At 37.4% G+C, this 24,755-nt stretch overlaps 1 protein-coding gene across 2 annotated transcripts in view; it reads left to right on the top strand.

Annotated features, from left to right (window-relative positions):
* GNB1 (G protein subunit beta 1) overlaps window positions 1-13,917 on the top strand; it is a 46,164-nt gene extending 32,247 nt beyond the window's left edge. Inside the window, exons 7-13 of one of the 2 annotated variants that reach the window (XM_076356403.1) lie at window positions 1,092-1,155; window positions 3,412-3,574; window positions 5,995-6,061; window positions 7,612-7,813; window positions 8,757-8,973; window positions 11,718-11,829; window positions 12,216-13,917. In XM_076356403.1, the coding sequence (XP_076212518.1) occupies window positions 1,092-1,155; window positions 3,412-3,574; window positions 5,995-6,061; window positions 7,612-7,813; window positions 8,757-8,973; window positions 11,718-11,824 (820 nt within the window). In that variant the 3' untranslated portion in view covers window positions 11,825-11,829; window positions 12,216-13,917. Of the gene's footprint in view, window positions 1-1,091; window positions 1,156-3,411; window positions 3,575-5,994; window positions 6,062-7,611; window positions 7,814-8,756; window positions 8,974-11,717; window positions 11,830-12,212 lie in introns of both variants that reach the window. The other variant, XM_076356402.1, reaches the window with a different exon arrangement.
* The last annotated feature ends 10,838 nt before the right edge of the window (window positions 13,918-24,755 follow it).

Raw genomic sequence — 24,755 nt, 5'->3', positions numbered from 1 at the left:
TAACAAAGAAGACAGTATGCATCATGAAGGTGAAAAATAACTCATGATGTATTATACTTTTAGTTTCTGCGTTGCTTAGTACTTAAAAATCAGAATGAACACAATTGTTACTTTGAGTTAAACTTTAGTGTTTTGCACCTTAGTTTTCTATGCCTGTGAAAGAAGCTAATTTCTCACAGATATGTAGGATTCATTGCTTCAGGCATCTCTTTGGCATGTAGCTTATTTAAAAGATGGGGATTCAGTTTCTTGTTTGGCAAAAGTGTTTCAAGATAGCTCTAAAATGTAACCTAGAGAAAAAAAATTAATGCAAAGAGATGAGTACTTTGATTGCACTGTATTGTTCAGCTTGGAAATGGTCAGAAGAAGATGCACAGAACAAATTTGAATACCATATTGGATTATTTTATCCAAAATTATTTAGAAAATATGGAGACTATACAGATTTTTCATGTCAGTATACCTGATCTATCTTTAAACATACTAAAAGCAGGTTAGAGAGCTCTGAACAATGAATTTGGTGCATCGTGTTTCAAACATGATTGCTGGATGGGGATTGAGGTGGCGTTGATCTAGAGTAAAAAAACTTTCCTAACACTGCCCCTTCCATTAGTGATATCTTTGCGTTTCATTTTCATTTCCATTGTATTTCAGTGCTGACATCCATTCAGGGTTTTTGGACATTTTAGAGCTTAAATTCTCACTTCAAAAAGGAAAACATGTTGATAGTGTAGATTCCCAAACTCAATGAATCTGAAGTCTGTGTGTAGAACACAGAAGCGCTGATTCCATGCAAGTTTTCTCCCTCAGTTTTCAAGATTGAGATGTTAGTTAACATGGCTACAGTTTTTTCTGGTCAGAATGTGTGAACATGTAGGTGTTCCATCACACATTTCCATAATATTTAGCACTGAAATTGAGTACCTGCAAAATTGTTTTTATAGTGCGAATAATTGAATTGTGTAATGCCGCACTGTACTTAAATGGTTTCAAATGCCTTGGCCTTGATAGTGGAGACAAATGCTATCACAAAGATGTTCCTTCTTGTCTTCCTGCAATGATTGTATTTTACCTCCTGTTTTCCTCTCTAGGCTTCTAGTTAGTGCCTCCCAGGATGGCAAACTTATAATTTGGGACAGCTATACTACAAACAAGGTAAGGCTAACTGATACGTTGCTATGTAATTCAATTGTAAATACAAAGGAAGGAAATGTTACCTGTCATGATTTTGGCTGCATTACTTTTAGAGTCCTAAGACCAAATTTTGAATTCTACAAAACAATAAAGCTTGCATTTAAAGAATATAGCAGTCTAATTGCATTGTGTATGGAAATGTGCACCACAAATGGAAAACAATGAAATACTTAATTCTAGAGAATGTTTTGATTTGTTTTGATACCGCAGAGACATTGATCAACAGAGAGCAAGAAGTAATCAGCATGTTGCACCAGAATGGTCAGAGATTTAAGCATAGCCATAGTAATTTGTTGTCTGTAGTTAAGTATTGAAAGACCTGACTTATATAATGGGTCATCACTTTCTGGCTGTGATCACATGATGCAGTTCAGGATTACTTTTACTTTCATATGACAGTAATTGGTATTTACTGGTTATGGTTACTGTTATCAGGGCTAGCAAAAATTCACGTTGCTCCTTTGAGTTAAGTTGACAGAGCTGCTTAAGTCTGTTGTGCACAGGAGCATGGAACTGACTTTATTTCAAATAAATTTTCCTGGCTTAGCTCATCATAGCCTTAAAAACAATTTTGCCAATGCACTTGAGCAAATGGCATGCTACAGAGAAGAGAGAAGCAGAAACAAACAACTGCAGCAGCAACTCCTAAAGCTGGGATTATTGTTGAATCCCAGTTGTGAAACTAATGAATCCATAACTTTACTAAAGAGTAATAATACTGTTTGCAAAATAAAAATAAACCCTCCCTTTTTTCCCTTCATCCTCCTCCTTTGACCCCAGCCTGCAGGTAAATGTGATCTAAATGACTGTAACAGCTGAAAGATAAGATGGTAAAATGATCACTGTATACCATGATTTCCATATTAGTGTCTTCAATTCTTATATGAATGCTAACTAATCCATGGCATCATCAAGAGGCAGAGATTAGCTTTCTTATCTGGGGGGGAATGGATTCAGAGGTTGTTACTAGACTGGTAAAATTTTTACTAGATCAGAAATAGAACTCTTCAGGTGCAGAAACATCCTCCCCCCATACCTCTTGGCAGTATTGATTCAGTGAACTAGCAATTGAGTTAAAAACAAACAGAAAAACACCACCACCACCCCACCCCCAAAAGATATACACCCCCCCCCCCCCAAAAAAAAAAAAAAAAACAAACCAACAAACAACAAACAAGCTCCAAACCCTCTGGAATTATAGGTAGCAAACAGCTTGGTGTTGAAACAGTACTAAATTTGACTGGGTAGCACCTGGAAGCAGCTAATGCAAAAATACTTCAATGATAGTCTGCAGATACTCTTTTGGCAGTTGCAGCACACATTGGAAGTAATGCAGTTGTCATAAATATGATCTCTTCCTAATGATAAAATAAAATGGCTCAAGGTGAATATTCCGATTAGTTCCTTGGCAGAAAACTTCTCAAAATGAGCTGGTTGTGTTTTTAGTGCAGGGTATTGTTTTTTAACTGCTGATTGCTGCAGGATCACTGATTACTGTAGCAGCAGCAGAGGAACAGACAGTAATCTTTACTATTTTCTTAAGAAATGCAGGAAGATTGTTAATATTGCATGAAATCTCACAATATACAGAAGGATATGATCCCTTTCTTAAAGATGTTATAACAAATTTGAAGGATGAATGCAATGAGTTAGCAAGACAGAACAGGTTTCGCTTCAATAATTTTTTAAATAAAGTTCTTTGAGCACAGAATGACAAGGAAACATGGGGTAGTTATTTAAATATGAAGCTTGATTGCTTGCAGTGGGTTTCCAAAGAAGGATTTAAATGGCAGTGAAAGTAGCGATTTCCTTACTTGTTCATTCATAGCATAGCATCTAAGCCTGGAATTGGCAGTTTTGCTGACTGTACTTGGAAGTCAATATTTTCCTGAACCTATAATAAACCAATAGTAATCAGAGCACTGAAACGAAATGATTTACTTTTTACCAAAATTGCTGATTAAACTGGATCCAGGAAAGGCAAATCTGAGCTTTTAATTATGTCATAACTTGGTCTGACGAGCTATATATGCAAGTTACCCTCAAAATAGTTTGATACTCGAACAGCCGAAGACTTTTTTTTTCCCCCCTTGTTTTCTTCTTGTCCTTTTGACAAAAAGATGATGTATGACTTGAGAGACACATGAAAAACCTTCTGATGGTAAATTATTGAATCAGTTGTTTTGCAGATGAAATACATTAATGTATCTATTTCAGGTGCATGCTATTCCCCTGCGTTCATCTTGGGTCATGACTTGTGCATATGCTCCTTCTGGAAATTATGTGGCTTGTGGTGGTCTTGATAACATCTGTTCCATTTATAACTTGAAAACTCGTGAAGGGAATGTACGTGTCAGCCGTGAACTAGCTGGTCACACAGGTGAGTGCCTGTTCAGAATGTTCTAAGTTACCTAAGCACATGGTGAAGATTTAAAAAAAAATATTTAAGTATAATTTCCTAATTAAAAAGATATACTTCATTGTGTACTTCTATTTCTTGGGGGGTGACGGGACTGTAGCTGCATACTACCTGTTTTTAAATGGCTTTCTTCCTCCTTTTTAAAAATTTTTTTTAAGGATGATATCTTTTGAACAAAAGAAGTGTAATGAGAATGTGTTTTAACTTTTCATAAGCAAGGCAGCTGCCTTCTGATGGAGCTATTCTTTAGTTGCAGAGGTTTGAGTTCTCATTGCTTCCTCTTCTGTTTCTCCTTCTCTCCTTCCTCCCCAAATGGAGGAAGTGGCTGAAGATATTCTTGCTTCCCAAAGAATGTACAGTTAACGGAGATGAGCACCTTATAAGCAGTAGTAACCTAGAAAATGTGAACTGCTTTTATATATTGTCTGATAAAGGACAGATAGTATTTTTATTTTTTTGTGAATGGGATCGGAAATTTTTCAGAGGAAAGCCAGATGGGTGGTTTCTTGAACTCCATTGAAAATTGAAAGACTGGCTATTTAGTAGGCACTCTGGTATCTTGTAAAGTACTAGTGTAGTACTGAGCCTGTCACATCGGTAGTCTTCCACATTCTTGCAGAATCGGTAACAATCTGAGAAAGGGAATGGACAGTCATTACGCCTTTCTCCTAAAGCCTGCAGCTCTGAAGCTGCACGTCATTGTTATGGTCTCTTGGTTTCCACAAAGAGTGTAATCCAAAACACAGCAAAACAAAGGTAGATTGCTCTAGAGGCTGTCAGCTTGCTCCAGAGAAAACCTCTAACAGTTCTTTAGACAAAATGTCAGGTGAGCTCTGTGTCTTGCTGGTTTTCTGCCTGATCAAGCCTCTAACTATACAGAGTAAAGAAAATTGTATAAAGACTGTTCATTGAAGGAAAATAAGGTTACTCAGAAATAAATAGTTACACGTTAATGAATTTTTATACAGAAAAAGTTAAATGTGAATTAAAGCACGCTTAATGTTATTTAATTTTCTTTCAACTGTTTTTCTTACAAAGCATGATTTATGTAATTTAGAGGAATTGTGTACCCTCTGGGTATAGTTAAGGGTGTTAGAATGCAGTATTGATTTGACCTTCAGATAGTGGTTGTGATGCGACCTGCAAAGTGATTTCTAAGAAGGTACTCTTGTCATCTTCCCCTGCCTCCCTCCCACCCTTCAGGACATAGGGAAAATTGGAATGATACAGGGAGCTTTGGCTTTCAGTATGTGGCTCTGTGTATGTATCAAAATACTGAAAAATAATTTAGCAATAAAAAGAGCATTATTTCTATGATATTCTAGCTGCTTAATGGTTATAAAGCAGCTAGACCATAAATGGTTATAGTCTTTATGGTTATAAACTGTATAGCTGGGAAAACATGCATTTTTACATAACATGAGAGGCAGAATTTTGCTGTAATGCAAGGGACATCAAAGGAATACATTTGAGACCTGATCAGTTTGTGTAGAATCTTCTCGAAGGAACAGTTTTAATGAGCTGCTTTTCTGTTGCAGAATTAAACAAAGCCTATAGCTGGAAGCTGATGTTTACAGGCTTTCATATTTTGCTGTAGTTTGGATTTTCAGAAAATGTTTGTGCTTTGTGAAATAGAAGTGGCTGGCAGGACAGACCAATTTTGTAATCAGAGTTGTTACGTTGATATTTTGGCATGTGGTACTTCAGTACAAAGATGCTTCAGAGCATCCAGATGAAATTCTTTGATGCCGCTGTTGGGAAACATCCAATGTATATGCTCTGTTCTTTGTACTGACCAAGAATGTAGTTTATTTTTTCTCAGTAGTTGTATGATGCAGTTGAGGTCATAAGCGTTTGCTGCTCCTGGATGCAGTGACATACAGATCCACTTTCTAAGGAAGCTTAGTGTGTACAGTGTAGGGTTACCTATACTTCTCTCCAACTTGGTCAGTGGATTCCATGCTTTTGCCTTGCTACTACTCCCTCTTTCTCTTCCTCATCCTCCTCTCCCCTCTCTGTACCGAAAGAAAAATTGGTAAGGTTATTTCCAAAACAGTGTCTACCCTGTTTGGTTAAGCTGCTTCAGTTTTTACTTTTTTCTGTGTTACAGATGTCTTTGTTTAGGTCAACTTGCGATGATACCAGTGTATCACTGTGCTAGTGTAGTGGTTGAATTGGGCATGGTTTGTAAAGAGCCAAAATACATTTTGTCCAAAACGTTGGAGGTTCCTATATAAAAATTGTCTGTGTTGTATTTTAGGCATATATAGTAGTTTGTTGCTTCATCTTCAGGAGAGGAGGAAGCAACATATAAGCAAGCCAGTATACAATGTGAAGAGTAATCTCTGGTCTTATTCATCAACTCCTTATTTTGTTTTAAGGATACTTGTCATGCTGTCGTTTCTTGGATGATAATCAAATTGTTACCAGCTCTGGCGACACCACTTGGTAAGCAGTAAAATTTTGACATGATTGTTAGTAATGACTTTTCACAACTGTACTCTATTATTGAAGGAAACTTTAGTCCTCGTAAACCTAATAGTCATCCATAAGACTAAATGTGATTAATTATTATTCATATGTCACATTTTTACTAGTAATGGAAAACTTGGTCTTTCACTTGGTCTTTCAAGTTTGTTAGCTTTGCCTGTTTAGTTATGCCCATGATGCCCATGTTCTGAAGAGCCTGACCTAATTATCTGTGTTAAGATGGTATGGGAAATTTTTTTTGCTATAACTATTTGGCTTTCAGAAATAAGTGTATTAGACTAATAACTTTTCTCAAAGTTTTTTAGTATTCAGTATTTATTACTTAGAGTCATATTTGGATTTTTCTAATACAGAATTTAGTTTATGTTGCTATTCAGAAGAGCTCCTAGAAAATATTCTACAGTGACAGCAGATAGGTTTTTTGAGGAGTATGTAGGTGTATGTCTTAATAAATACTAGCTTCTGAACAAAAAAAGACCTCAATCTTTTTTCATAGATTTTTCTATTAATTCTTAAAAGCATTACAGCTCTCCCAAGCAGCAGTTCTTATGGCAAAGGTTGTCTAATGAATACCTCTCCTGCACAGCGTCAGTCTCTTTGAATGCCTATCTATTAGTCCACTGATTCTGAGTAGCTATTGTATATATACGTTTGTTTTTTATACAAAAATGTTTCTAAATATGTGGTGGTGGTGTTTTTTAAAAAACAAACACAATTTGTTAAAATTTATGCTCTTTATAAGAGGATACAGCTGCTTCAAGAGTTATTACAATAACTCTACAGTTGTCTGGATAACAGTTTGTCCTTGACATCAGTTCAGCCAAGCTTCAAAGTACAGTATCAAAGTACAGTCCTCTCATTTGCCTAGTGCAAATCTGCCACTGATGGGTCTGGTTTACTGAGAAATTACAGAAATTAAAAATCCTTAATCTTCCTTAAATGTTTAGACCTCTTGTTAGGGAGGTGATAGTATTCTTTCATCCTTTTGTACTCTTCGATTATCACTGTAGTAGTGATTTTGCTGTCTTGGGAAAGTGGTGCAGCTTTAAGATGACGGAAATAATTCACAAAGTTACACATCCTCAGTGAGTTTTTAAAAATGAGAAATGCTGACTCAGCTTTTGCTGTAGCCTTACCACTGCTGCTTTAAATCAATCTTGTAGTAGTGCTGGACAATAGTCATTGGCATGTCGTAAGAGCTTTATGTATAAACAGCCATGAGTGTTAGTCATTAGTTTTTTGCACTGTTTTTCAATTTAAAACCCCCAATATTTTAAAATTGAAGATGGCTTTTAAAATCTTCTGTGCACAATTATCCTGTAACGTAGCCAAATAGTTCAACAAAGAATGTTTGTTTTTTCTACTCTCAGTATATTTTTTGTTAATACTTTATAGAGTTTTACTTTTTAGCAGTGATATAAATGAATAGGTTTAGACAAGAATTGCTGTCTAGACCTTCTAATGGAGCACAAATGTGTTGATTTTTGCCTTTTAATTATTCTTTCAAGCGCTCTCTGGGACATAGAAACTGGTCAGCAGACAACTACATTTACTGGGCACACTGGAGACGTCATGAGTTTGTCTCTTGCTCCTGATGCCCGGTGTTTTGTTTCTGGTGCCTGTGATGCCTCTGCCAAACTGTGGGATGTTAGAGAAGGAATGTGTCGGCAAACCTTTACTGGCCATGAGTCGGACATCAATGCCATCTGTGTATGTATCAACTTGAACAGAGGACATGGGACTTAAATTTATATTTTTATATTTCTCTGGTCTTGGCTCTTAAGCATGTACTGTATGATGTAGTATTATGGCATATTTTCTTTAATTAATAGTTTTTGTAGCTGGGGAAAGTACCTGAAATTTGTACAACTTCAGATTGTTGTGGTTTAACCTCATCTGGCAACTGAGCACCACACAGCCGCTTGCCCACTCCCCCCCCCCCCCCCCCCAGTCGGATGGGGAAGAGAATTGGAAGAGTAAAAGTGAGAAAACTCATGGGTTGAGATAAGAACAGTTTAATAATTGAAATAAAATAGTAATAATAATAACAACAATGATAAAAGAATATACAAAGCAAGTGATACACAGTGCAATTGCTCACCACCCGCCGACCGATGCCCAGCCAGTGCCTGAGCAGCAGCCGCCCTGGCCAGCTTTCCCCCAGTTTATGTACTGAGCATGATGTCACATGGTACGGAATGTCCCTTTGGCCAGTCTGGGTCAGCTGTCCCGGCTGTGCCCCCTCCCAGCTTCTTGTGCACCTCCAGCCTTCTCAGTCGGTAGAGCATGGGGAGCTGAAAAATCCTCGACTAGTGTAAGCACTACTGAGCAACAACTAAACCATCAGTGTGTTATCAACATTATTCTCATCCCAAATCCAAAACACAGCACTCTACCAGCTAGTAGGAAGAAAATTAACTCTCTCCCAGCTGAAACCAGGACAAGATCCATTATGGTAAATGGAAACAGTGGCTGTTTCTTCACATGCTCTTTTTGCCCATATCCCAGTAGTGGAGAGGTGTGTACTCTTCTTTGCTGCTTTCTTTTTCCTCTTGGTCTGTACAACATCGGTATATTCAACGAGACGGAGGAATCAAGTCTGAAATCATGTGTCTTTTTTTCCTTCCCCCCTTTCTCCCCCTCCTCACTAAAGTTCTTCCCAAATGGCAACGCATTTGCCACAGGCTCGGATGATGCTACGTGCAGGCTTTTTGATCTTCGGGCTGATCAGGAACTTATGGTTTATTCACACGATAACATCATCTGTGGCATCACTTCTGTAGCATTTTCCAAGAGCGGACGTCTCCTCCTAGCTGGTTATGATGACTTCAACTGCAATGTCTGGGACACACTGAAAGCTGATAGAGCAGGTAAAGGTTTTTGGTTTTAAATATTATAAACACAGTGTGACATACTGAATGTGTGAGTTGAGTCATATGCACAGACCTGTTAGCATTCCCTGTCTCAACTTTAAAACTCTCTGATAACCTGTTTTAGGATGACCAATGATGAAAGTAGCTTAAAGATGTTAACAAATAAATTGGAATACTTCTAAAGGATAGAAGGGAACAATGGATGCTTGAGAACAGGAAAACTGCCATTAAAAATGAGGTTTTCAGGGTGAACGGCTATTTTTTTTTTTAGACTTTATGGCATTGTTTATGTATGAACTGTTCAAAGCAATTCAACGTTAATGTTGCTGTTTATATAAAAGCATATTTTTTTTTCTGATATTTGTAGCAGTAGCTGTAGAGACAACCAGCAAAACAACAAACACTGTGGAGATTCTTTTGAGGAAATGAATATGATATTTATGGTCCAAAGATGAAGATAATTTAACTTCAGTTCTTTAAAATGAAAACTTTTATTAGAAAAAAGGAGAAAAGGTATAAATTAGGCCATAAATGTTGTCTTATTCTCATTGGAACAGGGGTTGAGAACAAGGACCTACTCTGTTACTGAATGAAGTGGTCTAGGCTTTTAAAATTATCCTAGGTGGGTTTTAAAAGCAAACAAAAAACACCAGCCAAGCAGAATATTCTTCCGCGTGCAGTTGAAAGGATTAGTTCCAAGTACATTATTTGGTGCAAATTGATTACTTTGAGGGGAGGATATATTGCAGGTGGAAAAGATATAAACAAACACATAATCCTGAACTATACCAAAATAGTTTCCCTTGGGTTTGTTAATTTCTGTCTCTAGCAACTTTGTTTTACCACTCAGATTTTATTCTTTGTTTCTTCCAAAATTCATGATAGTTTTTATCGGTGCTGAGAAGTTGAAACTGTAGACACTTGGTTCACGTATTGTAAAACAGCATTTGGTTCTGTTTGCAAGTTAATGGTGCCAAACACAATTATTTCAGTACTGAAATGCATTTTATGAATCAGCCTTGTCTGTGTGTTGAGATTTGCAACTTGAGATTCTTATACTTTGATTATTGAGACCATAAATGTGTATATAAGCCTGTATGGAGATGCATTGAGAAATTTCTCTTGATTAATGTCTAGGTTAGTTTACAATTGGCTGTATTTAAGTACTGTAAAAACAACTATGTGGTTTTTCTTGCATTTTTTCTTTGAAAGACTTTCATTAAGGAAAAGAATAGAAGGAGGTGATGATCTTGCTTACCTGTAGAAATGAGAATCAATTCTTTATACTGATCTGGGTTTATGGTCCATGTACTTATGAAGTGTGATTCTTTATTGCCAAGTTTTAGAACTGATTTAAACAACTACTTTATCCAGTATTCTGCTTATTGAAATGTTCTGAGACTTAAGATTGAGCAGATTTGATGCTTTTATCATGCCTGATTCTATATTAAACACCTTTGTTGTTATGTATTCAGTTCAAATTGTATAAAACTTCTTGGTGCTCTCTTTGTTTTACCAAGTTGCAGCACTAACTAATGTTGATGGTAGACTGAGTTTTGATATACTAATGCTATTTCCACAGTAAATTCTAGGTAACTCCTAGGTACTTTTGTTAGCTCTGGCAGCTGGCTTCTTTATCGCACTAAATTTCTGAAGATTGTGTCGTCTGCCTCAACACTTAGGGTTTGGCTTGTGCTGCAGCACTGCGCGATTCTGTGCTGAGGCTTAGACACTTGTATAGATTTAATAGGATCTGGAGGTTAATGGTGTTACACAGCGTTACTGCTTTTATAAAGTGTATCAGAGATGTTACTTCTTCAAACATAAAGAATCCTTGTGTATGAAGTAGTCATTTTTACACTGAATTAACAGTTAAAAATATTAATTTTTAAACATGCTAGTTTGTGTAAGAACTAAAACTGACTTAATTCATGTTCTGTATTGGAGAATAGTAATGGAGGGGAAAAGCCCAAAATATGAATGAGGAGAGTCCTATGAGCAGTGTAATTGGTGTAGAAAGATTAATTTTAAGTCTTTCAATAATATCTTAGCTCAGTGCTGTGGACTGGAAAGAGCTTGGACATAGTTAGGTTTTCTTTTTACCTCCTTGAAACTGTTAAATTAAAGGGGATAGAGGAAAATGTTGGTTCCCTTAATTTTTCTGTTTAGTGTCTCAATTCTTTTTTAATGGTACTATAATTGAATTGTAGCAGACCTCCATATTGACAAATGGATTGTATGTAGGAGTTTAAGTCTCATAAGTGCTTGTAAACATAGTAAGACAAAATTAGATGGAAAATGCTTTAGTGTTCATAACATAATTCAGCTTAACTTCTGATTTTACACATTAAAAAATTTTGCAAAATCTAACTGATCTTTATCACTACGAAGAGGAAATATTAAGAGCTATGCAATGCATGGTATGACATTGTCAGCAGAAATTTCAGGGCTGTGATTTCACAACTCACAAGAAACCGGTAAAGGTCATAATGTGGGGAATATACAAGGAAAATTTTGGAGTAATGCGTTTACTGAATTACCCCCTTGCAAACCAACCCGGTTATATCTAAGCTTGTGCTTGTAAAACCAAAAGCATTTAAAAATTCCAACCATGTTTGTTCAGGATTTTTGAATGTATAGGTTGCCTAACCCAAACATGTGTGCCTCAGTGTTACTTGAACTGAAATATGAAATCATCATCAAAGTAATGTAATATGTTTGTTACATGTTCTTATTTATAGGTGTCCTTGCTGGTCATGATAACCGTGTCAGTTGCTTAGGTGTGACTGATGATGGTATGGCAGTGGCAACAGGATCATGGGACAGCTTCCTCAAGATCTGGAACTGAAGTAGGTAGGTATCCAATTAATTAAGACTGTCCTTGTTTGGTAGTCAGAATGCTTTTCTCCAGGTCTGAACAGTGCTGTTTTACTGATGCTGCAAGCTTGTAGTTCAGATTAGGAAAGTCACTGAGGGAAAAAAAAAAAATCAGTTTTTTTTAGAAGGCTATTTGTTTAATGTATGCAATGACATTGTTGTGATGAACTATTTTTGGCATATTTTATTTTTCTGGTAGGGATGACTACAGTCTTTTGAATCTGGGTTGGTAAATAAATGGCGTTCTTAAAAATGGTGAGATAATGGCTAAGTAAGTTCAGTGGGTAGCAAGAGCAAAGCTTGAAACTTGATTACAGTTTATCAAAGTGCAACTCTTAATAAATCTTTCTGTGTGTCAGAAGAGCGGCGGACTCCATGACTGGAAGAAGTTTCCAACGGTTGAAAATTAAAAATGATAGCATATCCAATCCAACCATACTAACTTGGACCCCCATCCTCCCCAACTTCAAAGGGCAAGATCTTTTCCGTCTCCTGTTGCTGAAATGAAGAGCACAATTACCTTTCCAAGAAGAATTTCTGTGTTGTAAGCAAAATGAAATTGTGCATTCCTTTTGGGACCATTTTTTTTGTCTTGAGAATTTAAAAATGAAACACTATCATAAAAAGCATGACCAGAAAATAAACTTGAGCATAATTGTGAAACAGTTAGCTTTCACTGTAGTTTCCAAGTTGAAGTTAAGGACTTTATCTCACACACTTGCAAATTTTCAAGTCATGTTTGTAGCAGGATTTTTTTCAAGTTTCCTTTTTAAATACATTTCTTTATGTATTTAATTGAGCAAAACAAGGGAGTCCTAGCCCAGAGCATCTGGGGGTTGTTAACGCTGTAAATTTAGTCCCTAATTTTTTTTTATTTTATTTTCTAGTATCACAGATAATTGTTGCACAAAACTTGGCATATATAGGATAATGTTAAGCAGTAAGGTAACCAAGCACATGCTGTAAAAGGTAATGAATGCTTGTTTAAAGAATCCTTTCACCTTTTATGGATAACAAATGCAATCCTTGGTCCCTCCTGCCCCCCCTTTTTCACCACACTGATTTTTTTAATCTGTTTTGGTTTTGTCCACTTGAAAGGGCAGTTTATATATCCTAACACTATCCTATAAGTCTCAACAACCAGGAATCTCTGTTTTCAAAAGAGACCTATCCTACACTTGGGTATTGAGTCAATTCTTTGTGTATGAAATGATGTACAAATCAATGTTTTGAAAATAATGATCTTGAACTTTCTAAGTTAAACAAAAAAAAAACCTTTTTTGATTGTTTGCCATATTGGGTGGGTTTACTCTTAGAATCGCATGCTGTAGAAATGCTAAAAAGTGCATATTGGACTAAGTCCTTAGATGTTTTTTCTTTGAAGAAATAACCTGTTTAAAAACTGTAACCATTGTCGCTGTATTCATTTATTGTTGCTACTCTGTGCATAAATCTATGAAGAACTCAAGTACAAAGCTATGCACGTTTTGGAGTAGCGTGATGAGTCACTTTTTTTTTTAAAGAAACAGCCTGTTCAAACAATCGCTGTCAAAGATTCTGGGGTGTGGGAGGAGGGAACCTAGACCATCTTCTTTATAAATCAGTTCCTTACAGCCAGTTCCTCTTGTAGGATGAGTCCTTTGCATCTGATCAGAGTCATTTTTGTAATGAGCAGGTTTTCCTGGCTTTCTTTTCAAATAAAATGTTAAAAGCAGCAGTGTTTGGACAGCAGATTGTTCTGTTAAACTTTCCTATCTTCTCACTGTATCCAGAAATGCTCCTTCCTAGCAGCAGTAGTAGCTTTTCTCCATTTTGTTTTTTCTGCAACATTCTGTACAAAAATGTGCTGTAATTGTGCGTTAGGCCTGGATTTGGCATAAAAGATGAATTCCCTCTTACTCTCTTTCATGAAACTACTCTGTAGAGCTTTCTCCACGCCCTGTATCCCTCTTCACCTTTTGTATTTAATTTTAAAGTCAGTGTACTTCAAGAAAGCTGGATGCAAGATAGATACTATATTAAAATGTAATGTTATTTAAGATGTAATAAAGCAGTTTGACATGAGTTTTGACTGATCTGTTTTGCAGCTTATTGTTCAACCCACAAAACTGCTTCTGGCAGGATTTGAGTTATGAAATAAAAATGAGAGAAGTGTATGCTGCCCCAAAACAAATTGTTCAGTATTTTAAAATGGCTTGGATTTTTAATGGTTAATTGGGCAGAGTATGCAGTGTGTTAGAAAGTGTGTATTCATGTGAAGGGATGTGGGTTTCATTTTAAAGCTAAAACCAGAATTGCAAGATGAACTATAAAACCCTCACGATTTTTATTGGAAAGTGTCGTCAGCAGTGTCTGAAATGTATGTGTAAATGTGCAATGTATGCTAACACTGAATGGCAAGTACGTGGAGCTTAGTGGCTGCAGGCATTTTGCTTCCTCCGTTCTTAACTATATAAGATGGACATTTCTTGGTTTGATTGCTAGAGCTAGTTGAGAGCTTAATCAAAAACTGCTGGTAGCTCTCTTAGCTCAAACTCCAAATGAAAGTAGCTAGTATGATTCATGTGGTATGCATCACAAAAATGCTTTGTGGAATATAAAAGTGTAAAACCTGAAGTAGGAAATCAGAGCAAAATGTTTAGTAACTTCTTTTAAAACTTTTGTGTCCTTTAATAGGAAAAGAATTGAGTGGAACATCTTGTGTTATTGCCATTTGAGGATCTGGCCAAATAAGCTCTGTTGTCATTGTTAGCTGTCCTTACTGTAGGTATTAAGAAGGGTAAGTAGTTGCCATTTTAATGCTCAGTAAGAAAAAAGTCTCCACAAGGCAGAATTATACCTAGGAAAAACAAAATTGATTTTTATACCCACAGAAGCAAATTCCTGAAACGAGGTGTTGAAAGGCAATTGGCTTAACAACTCGGTATTGATCCACTTGAGGGTTTTGTTTTGTATTTTTAGTGGGTAAAGTCTCTTCTTGTTCTGATGTAAACAAAAGTGGATTTTCCCTCATTTCACATCAACCAAAAGAAATTCCAGTGCCATGGCTTGGTTTCATTCCAAACATGGAAATTCTCAGCCTCAATGGAGAAGTTTTTAAAAGCTGTGAGTATGGAAAATATGATGGTGGCATTACTTAACTAGCAGCCGTTAACTGTGAGCTTTGGGTTTTTGGACTGCAGAATACTGGTAAGTAGTTCATGGCTGGAAATGCTTAAATTTGGGAATTCAAGTTTAGTCTTTTCCAATTCCAAATGGTATAGCTGTTTTTTCCACTCACGTGGTATATTTTTATTCCAACGGATGTTTCATATGTGACTTTGCATAGTCTATAATAAAATCAATGCAGACATGATCTGTCTTACTTTCCTTGATCTCTATCCATATGTTAAATTACTGCTTCCCGCCTGTGCTGATAATGCTTTTGCTGGCAATAAAATACCTGCCAAGATAGTAACTTCTTGTGTCAAGAGGCTAATGTGTAGTGTGATTTATTTGAAATGCAAACAGTTGCAAATGCCTCTTATTGCAGACAGTGCTTCTGTTAAATATGAAGCTTTAAACTATATTATTTAAATATCTGTCTCAGTCTTCGTATGCTTAGTTATTCAGAGAGCTGTAACTGAAGAAAAATAAGTATGCCAAGTGAGAAGCACTGAACTCTTGTGTGTCTGACTTCGGGCCAAGTCTTTGAATTTGAATGCCTTTAACTTTAAGGGTGGGCTTAGATCAGTACCCAAATCAAAATGGCTTGTGTAATCTTACCTATAGCAATCATAGTAACATAGTAGCTCTTCCTGTAGGCTTTGAAAAGATTCTAACTCAAAGATAATTCTCGGATGTGGTTCCAAAAGAGCAGGTTCACCTAGATGGTGGCAAATTTCTAGAGCAAGGTTTTATAAACTGAGAACAATAATATGTGAGAACGGTTTGTCTCTGCTTGGTCTTAGTGGCAGCGCTTGCAGTTTCTTACTCATGGGCTCCTGAGTGTGTATTAGATATATGAAGGGATGAGGAGTGGTGTCTTTGCAAAGGAGGATGGAGTAAAACTTTACGCGTTCACGAAGCATGTTAGATGACGAAGGTGGACAAGACCGATGGATCTGAGGTATTTGGATAATGAGTGGGTGTGGAGGTGGGAAAAGGAGTTAGAGTTGTCTGGTCCTGGCTTGGAAAGTGTGTCATGGTAATAGGATGGACTTCCTTGGGATTGGAATCCTCTCATGGAGCTGACGGGAAAGAGTCAAGTGAAGGAAGAGGTAACAGATTTCTCTATCTCAGTACCTAGAGTTAAGACTTTAAATCATAATGTTTTCTGTGCCCCTCGTGGCCTTCAATTTCTTAGTGAATTAAATGTATTTTAAAAGATCTGAGGTTCTACTGCTAGTTGAAGAAAAGATCCAGTTGGGCGTTCTAAGTTTTGACCATTAAGTGCCCTGGAGTGTGTGTTTTAAATCAGCTGTGAAACGTACTTAAAATTACTGATTGAATCATGCCTTATAAGAGCTAAAAATAGAATGATCTGGTTTCTGGGAAGTGGCAGAGTAAATAAAGAATAATAAAACCTGTCACCCTTACTGAGTTCTGTGTAACTTGGTCTGAAACAAATCAGGATCCTGTGTGGTATTATGATTAACACTGTTTTTAGTGTAGGTGTAACCATGAATTCAGATTTGAGAGGAAAGAATAAAAGAACCGACTAATGAACAAGTTCTAACAGCAGTTGGCTATTTTTGCATAGTGATGCTGTTTTTCTTGTCTTCATATAATCTTTAGAAAGTCTGCTTCTGCTTTAAACATCAGGCTACTCAATGGATCTGAGTTGAATTGGTCACTTTCTATCTATGTTACATTCCAATGTGTAATAATTCTCCTAAAGTATGTGAAAAGTTGATTTTTTTTCTGTTTTAAGGTTGTACAAGAAAGGGAGGAAGAAGAGCTGGACAAAGTTTGGAAAGAATAAACAATAGATTTCAGTTCCATTGTTCTAGAACAGGGATGCTTAGCCTATTCCCTTGTCACCCCTGCTCTGAATGGCCCTGTCACATGAAAATTCCCTGTATGCTCAGTGATGGGAGCAGACATCTTGTATCCTGAATGGCAGCTGCTTGCATCCTGTCAGATGTTCTTTTTTCTGGCAGTGTTATTTGCTGATTTAAATATTATTACTTTGGTCGAGTGTACCTCATGAGTTAAAAAATTCCTGCTCTGTCTCCTTCCGGTCTTTTCTTAAACTTTACTGGATGCTGTCTTTTTCTTTTCTTACTGTTCTTGTGAAACCTGATCCACCAGTAAATCAAAATCCATGGGCCTGCTCTATCAGTCACTTGGACTGGGAAAATGAAGGCCTTGATTCTGATGTGGCTGGATGTTGTTCCGGGCTTTACTGCTTGTGTTAAACCATCTCTCCAGGAAACACTGTTCAGACAATCTGCGGTTCCTGTTTCCTGACAGGAGACGGTACATGACTGGCAGATTTCTGGCCTTCTGACCACAGGGCCTCACGTTTGGATCTGTACTTTGCTGCCTGCTAGTTTGTAACGTGTGCGTATTTGAGTGTTGAAATGCAGACCAGGGAGAAGTTTCCTCACGTAGCACTTGCTCTATGGGTTAAATCAATTCAGTGGAAGCAGGAAAGCTTGTGCTCACAATTCCCATGGCGATTCCTAAACTTGTCAAATATTGACAAATTCCCCTCTGGTAATCTGGGCCCATTCAAAGTATGTTCATTAAAGGAAGGCAAAGTTGAATCATTCTGAAACTGTCTACTCAGCTTTTTCTTCAAAAGTCAATACTAAAAAGTCTCCAAGGAGTATTTTGAAAGTGTGTATCGATAGTAACACAGATTGTACTTGTAAAATTACCCAGTATGTCACTTACATGGGGAAAACAGAAGCCATAGAAATGTGAATAAAAGTGGGGTGATCTTCTCATTGCTTAGAGAGCTGGCTGCTAAAAACTTACCCTTTAGAAGCACAGGCCCCACAAAATACTCATTCAAGTAATTCCAGGCTTAAACCAAGTCAATTTTGTCATAAAATAGAAAAAAGAGAATCATCTTTTCCTTCTTCAATTATTCATAAGCCATTTGTTCTAGATTAGTGCAGTGAGATGTGATTGACCCTGAGAGGTAATCATCTGTGGAGCTGGAAGTGGAAAATGAAAAGTTTATTTGATGTAACAGATTTTTAAATGGCAAAAGAGATAAGGGAGGAAAAAGTCTGTTAAAAAGGATGAACTATTCAAGATGGTAAAACGCTGAGTTCTCATGAAAATGGTATATAGACGTACAAACAGTGCAGCTCCATCTGGTGGTATAAAACATAATGAAGATGGGTGGTCAGTGTAGAGAATGTGTTTATGATGAAGAAGCCTATGCTGAATTTGGCTGCAATATGTTCCTAGTACATGTAACCCCTCCTTCGTATATCTTCAGAGTCCATTGAAGATGTTCTGATTTTTCCATAAAGACTTAGAAACAAAACAAGCTTTTCCTAATGTTTACTTTTATAGGGATTTTATTTTCTAATTTTTTATGTAAAAACTTCAGATGGCAGAGGTGGAGAGGTTAAAATCAGCCAGTGTTAGCTTAGCAGGGTCTCTTAGACAACTTTAAATCTAATTTTTATTTAGAAAATAATGGATGGAGATAATGAACAACCTCAGTAACTTCCTGCGTTTCTCTCCAGCCCCGCTCCCCTTCCAATATTTCTGAATTCCCTCTCAACATTTTTGACACACCCTGTCACAGCTCTAATCCCAAGTACTTGCTCTTTTTAGCTTTCCTCCTCTGCTTTAAGTAGGAATTGGGATCTGGAGTTTCTAATGAAGGTATTTTGATTGACAAGTTATTCATGCTAAGATCAGACTCTGATGTCCGCTTCTATCTAGCAGTGAGGTGAAGTACCTTTCTGCAGTGGAAATGAGTATTGCTATGATATATACTATTCTTGTATCTGACAGAACCATCACATAAATTCCAAGTCCTTGTTTACAAAAGCAAACATATTTTAAGACCTATAGAATTATAATATTTAGTTTTTGTCTCTTTTGCAAAATAAGGATTCGTGTTGAGTGAAGAGCAAGTAGGCAGCAGCAGATCCTTTTCTACACTGGCTGGTGCTTGACAGAGTGAGTCATACTGTAATAATATGTAACTGCATATATTTATCTAAACTTTCATTGATTTTTCACCATAGTTCCTTATCTTTTTCTTAGTGATTTACTTTCTGTGATATTATAAACAAAGCTGAAACAAGGTCCAATGGGAATAATCATATTTGATCCTTAGCTCCCTGAAGCTGGTGCTTAATCCAATGGGAAGAACATGACAAGATTTAGAGTGAGTGGTAGACAACATCTGACACTTAAAATTACTCAAGTTTTATAACTGTAAGGTTTTTTTGCACTGTGTTCTCTGGTACGCTGAAGGTGCTCAGAATACCATGTTAGTACCCAGAGGACATTAAATAGTGGATGAATTGGTCTAGGTACAGTTTACAGTTCACTTCCTGGAAGGTTATTTCAGCTGCCTCCTTACACCAAACAAAAATGTTTGGAATATCCTTTCTTACATCTTTTTTTTTTTTTTTCTTTCTGTGAACCAGCATGCATGCTTTGCTGTAATATGGTCTGCAGACCTACACAACTTTCACAAACCCATGGTGTGAAATTAGAAATATTACTAAGCTGCTACATTTCTAACCCATTTGATGATGATATGGTTACTTATCTTGAAGCCTGACTGTTGAATTGGAGTCTTAGCTAAAGTTGCTGTCTCAGTTGTCTTCCAGTACATCAGAAACCAGATAACTAGGGACTTTTATATTTTCAGAACCAACCGCAGGAGTCCCTCTCCTGCAATTAAATAGGGGAATACATTTATTTAATTCATTTATTTAATTCTATGCTCAGTGGCACTGACTGTATTTAAATCAAATAATATAAGAAGCTGTGAGAGTTTCTAAACAATTCTGTTTCAGAAAAGTAGAGAATGTCAGCATCTGTACCGCCTGTGACATGGGCTGTACTTTGTAGGTAATATAGAGAAACATGCATGTTTGTTACACCTCCCTTAGCCTGTAAACTACCAAAAATGCTTCTAAGAGGTTCTAACCCCCAAAGCAATCTAAAATTTTACCAGTCACAAACAAGAAAAGTCTTACATATTGATATAAACATCTCTACTTCTGTGGCATTAATAGTTCTATGCCTGCATTTACTAGTGAAGTGTTGCCTGTGGACCCTTCTCCATGAAAGTGTGGATCTTGTGAATGTATTTAGATATTTCATTTCCATCACCTATGTCAAGACATATTACCTCTACCTCTCCAATTGCAACAGGAGGGGCAGGATATAGTTTGTGTGCTTAGTTTATTTTGTTGTAAGTATGATTTATAGTTTGAGACCGTAAATCATGAATGCATTCACTTGCATCACCAAGTAAAGAAAGACTGGGAATAAAAACCTCTTCAGATACTATCTTTCACCTCACCTTCTTCAGAAGGGCTTGGGAAGACAAAGTTCATCCCACCTTCTGGAAATAGAAAAATGAAAATGGCAAGTTGATGGTATTTGCTGGAACTGAAGGCCATCCATCTCCTTGAGTCAATGAAAATTCAACCTTATACTGATTTGTATTTTTCTTGTGTTTTAAACATTTAACAATTCCTTTCACCCTGGTTTCTTCTTTCTGAAAGCAACAAAAAATAGATGAAGGGAGGAGTCATAAGGTGAGACAAGGAGTCCCCCTTCGGAGCACCAGTTCCACCTTCCCTCTGGTCCCTTCCAAGCCCCTCCAAGTTTTCTTGTAGAGCATAGGAGCTGTTTAACTGTTAAACAGCTACTGTTCTTTGCCTAGCGGGGATCTGAGCTCTTGAATGAACAAGTATTCAAGGAGTGACAGCTCTGGGAGTGATGGACACCAGTTTGCACTAATGAAAGATCTGGGAGCTTTTCCAAGGATGACTGCATCACTTAATTGAACAATTCTATATTTCATCTGCTACTTGCATCAGATGTGTGTTTAACCCACTGCGTTCTGAAAAACTTGTCAAATCTTGTCGGAGGTTCACGCTGTCAAGAAATGTGAAAGAATTGCCCAGGGTGTGAGGTATTACTGAATTATGAAGGAAGACTAAAGAGCTAAGAACACTCCGTGTGGACGAAAACGAGTGAGATGCATTGGCCAGGCTGGTGTCAGTGGCAGTTCTAAAAAGTGATGTTGGAATTAAAAAATTATTCTGTTGAGCAGTTCTATCTTCCTCCTCCCATGGCTTATTTCAATCAAGTGATAGCATCAAACATGGTGACAGGAAATGGAGCAATTACAGATAGACTTCAAGGAACAGCTTATCAGAATTGAAGGTTAAACTTTCATAAGCAAAAGGATCATTCTTGTTCTTTGAAGCTTGTCACAGTTCTATACGCAAAGAGTAACTTAACCAGAAATACCAGATGGGAGCCAGGCACTCTTCTGACCTCAGCTCTGATCCTGGTAAAAGTGAAAGTTCCTCACCAAGTTGTAGAGCTTAAATTAACAGGGCTAGCTTCTCATTCTCTACTAAAAACATAAATTAAAACTCTTGGGCCTGTTTTACGGTGTGGCAGCTGTATCCTCCTCGCCCTTAGATTCCAAATTATTCTGTCAGTTCTTTGCACTTCAACAAGCATAATCAATTAAAATTTGTGGTGCACACTGGATGGAAAATCTGCAGTTAAGGTTAGCAGTAAAACTGCTAAGAACTTCAAAACCTTTCTGTCCTCATGTTGGTTCTGAATAGTTTAACTTATATTAATATACTTTTTCTGATGCTTTACTGTTTACATTTTGAATGGCAAGCAGCAGTGCTAGCAATAGCAGGCAGTTTAGCTTTCTTTTGCAGCTATATTGCAGTAGCATAATGTTTGCAAAGAAGCCTCTTTATCTGAACCATTCTTAACATTTCTTTTTTTTTTTTTTAAGAAATCAAGTAAGAAATCTCTTGCCAAAACTGCATGTGCCCTTTTGAACTACTTTGTCAACTTGATAATGCAATGCCTGCATATGTCTCTCCAACTAAAAAGGCAAAAACCTCCCAGCAGATTTCATCATGCTCCTGTGAGGAAGGAGTTTCCTCCATTTTGTATACGGGGAGTCTGTGCCATGGAGATGCTTGTGATTTACCCTTGTCATGTAATGGCCGAGTTGGAACACAGACTGGCTCCCTGACCTGCAGTTCTGTGTTCAGTGAGAAGAGTATTCCTTTGCGTTTGCTCTTCCTGTCTGACATCCGCTTGCTCAGGCTGATGAATCTTGGCAGTTGCCATCATTTTCCGCCATGCAGAATCACTCTACTGAGCAGCAAAAGATGATGGCAACAGGATCAGGGTGGGATTAGCATGACATTCTCATATTGTTGAAGGAAACGTCAACTGTAATACATCTGGGTGTAAGCCAGATAAAGCACAAATATTCTTAATTTTACAGTTTATTCTAGTAGAGAGAGATAATCTTAGGAGTTGTGTTTGGCTGAGTTCTTCACAGGACATCCTCTGCAATTATATCAAGGGGATTTATGAGCCTATTCCTCCTACTCAGATGATAGCCCTGTTTTTCTTGGTATTGTTTGAGAGGCTTTAATGCTTTGCAGTATGGAAATTCAGCTCTGTGGAGGAAGACCAGACCATAAAATAATTGTCTGGGCTCTTTGAAAAGTTATATAACTGGGCAGCTGCATCACATCTGAAAGTTACTTGGATCTTTCCTTCCCCCTCTCTCCCCCCTCTTTTCCATGTCACAAAGCCAGCAACTTTCATTATTAATCCAGTGCTATTTAGGATCCATTGGTGAAAGAGTGTGCAAGCCATTCTAATTTGTATCCTACCCTTTTCAGAATGGCTACCTGTACTATTGCTGACTGAAATCATATGACTTGTGATCCTGACAGAAAGCATGTGCATTAAGAACTAATTCATAGTAGTGCCATGCATTATTTAGGAGCTTTGCTTGCATGAGTGGTCAGGTACAGACTCTTCAGCTGCTGCGAATTGAAGATTATGCCATATGTGAACATCAAACACCATTTTTCCTAGGCTTGTACGGCATTTGGGGTCTGACTTCTGACCTTGTAGTCATAACTATATAATTAACTATCATGTTAATTATATCCAAGTAGTTTGATTTCTGGTCACTTATGTTGAAATTTGAAATTTTGGTTTCAGTGTGGTGTTTGACAGAATGTGCATGAATTTGCTGATATATTTTATGAAAGGAAACAAATAGGAGAGATGTAAGGGAACAAGACCATAAAGTTCATCAGAAGCTTTTTGGCTATGAATTTTGATTCCTATTACTTTGTAGGCAGAACCTAGTACAGTTAAATCTTGATCCCCCTGCAGCTTCACAGTGCTAATGTAATTGCCAAAGTAGGGAGCTTTTATACGTTCTGTCTTGCCATAGGTGAAAGTTAGTGGAGGGTATTTCTTAATTTTATGGACATGTATTAAAATAGAGCTAAAACTTAAACTCTTATCTACAAAAAAGATTATGGTCTTGTGATTTAATATCATGTCATTGACCATGTTAGGAGAATGCATTTAAAATGTGGAGAAAGTAGCAGTTTGGATAGGAGCAACATGAGGCTCTTGATTCTGCGAGTCTCTTGGTGAGGTAAGGTATTCCTATAGAGACCCATGTCCTGGCACACTTCTATGCACACATAAAATATAGTGGGGCATGATCTTGCAAATTGATATAACATGTATTTACCTCCATATGATCTTTTGCAGGATATCTTTTGCATGATGAGCATGAAAACCACACTAAGTTCACTGTGTCTGGGGTGCTGTACAATGGAACAAGATTTAACTTTGCATTGAATCGAATGTGTTTGCTGGCTTGAAAGTACCAGGCCACAGCTTCTACTGCCACCTGGTGTTGATGCCCAGTTTAGCCTGGGAACTTATCCCAGAGTGAACCATAATGCTTTGCAAGAGTAAGGGTCTTTCTCAATGTCAAGGTGTGGCCCAAGGGCAAATGAGGTACTAAAAGCTAAGAATGGCAACTGCCATTCCCTTGTTATGGCTGACTGCGCTGCCGTAGTTGGAGCATACCAGCTCGGGATAATTCTAAATACCACAGTGTGGTCTTCCTTGTTGCCTTAACCCTGTGAGAACACTCATCGTAGCTCTTAATGATATGTGAAGATAAATCTCCACAATGAGGTAAGCTCAGGAGTAGGAAATGTTTTATATGCCCTAGCCCTGTTGTGGTGAACGCCTTGGAAATGCATTTAATACAGCACTAAAAAGCATGCGGTGTAAGGTATCTGGGATTTTTTTGTACCTGTTACTGTGGTTCGTCCCTGGAGAAAGCCTAACTTTTTTTCTCCTGCTCCACTTTACAGATTATAAGAATGTTGTTCCAAAGGGGGTATGATGTGTTCTCCTCAAAACCTATCCTTCAGACCTGTCAGACTGAGAGAGGAAAGCTCAACAGGGTGAAGTTCTCTGAAACTTGGGGCTTCTTCCATTCTCTGTCTACTCATCCAGCAGGGCAAAGCTTCTCTAGAGACCAGCTGTTAATTTCATAAGCCTTTCATGGACTCATTAATATTGTCTGAACCTCCTGCATTGCTCTTTCTTACCATTCTAACTTTGATCCCCTATCCTTGTCAGCTTTTTTGCTCTTATTTTTCCTGCTAGTGTCTGATTTACGTAGACCCGTACCTCCCTGGAGAGAGGTGGACCCTCTTTGTCCACAACAGGCTCTTCCCACAAATTCTAAGGATCAGAGGGGCTGACAGCTTCCAAGAGGATCCCACAAAAACATTGCAAACATGACAAACTACTAACACACAAAAAGGTAAACAGACTTAGATTTAAGTTTAGTATGCTGTTAAGGGTCTTCATGTTGTCAAAGA

Source organism: Aptenodytes patagonicus, chromosome 19 (assembly GCF_965638725.1).
Source record: "Aptenodytes patagonicus chromosome 19, bAptPat1.pri.cur, whole genome shotgun sequence".
In the NCBI taxonomy this organism is placed as follows: domain Eukaryota; kingdom Metazoa; phylum Chordata; class Aves; order Sphenisciformes; family Spheniscidae; genus Aptenodytes; species Aptenodytes patagonicus.
Note: the sequence above shows the minus strand (reverse complement) of the source record. Positions and strands in the feature narration are given on the sequence as shown.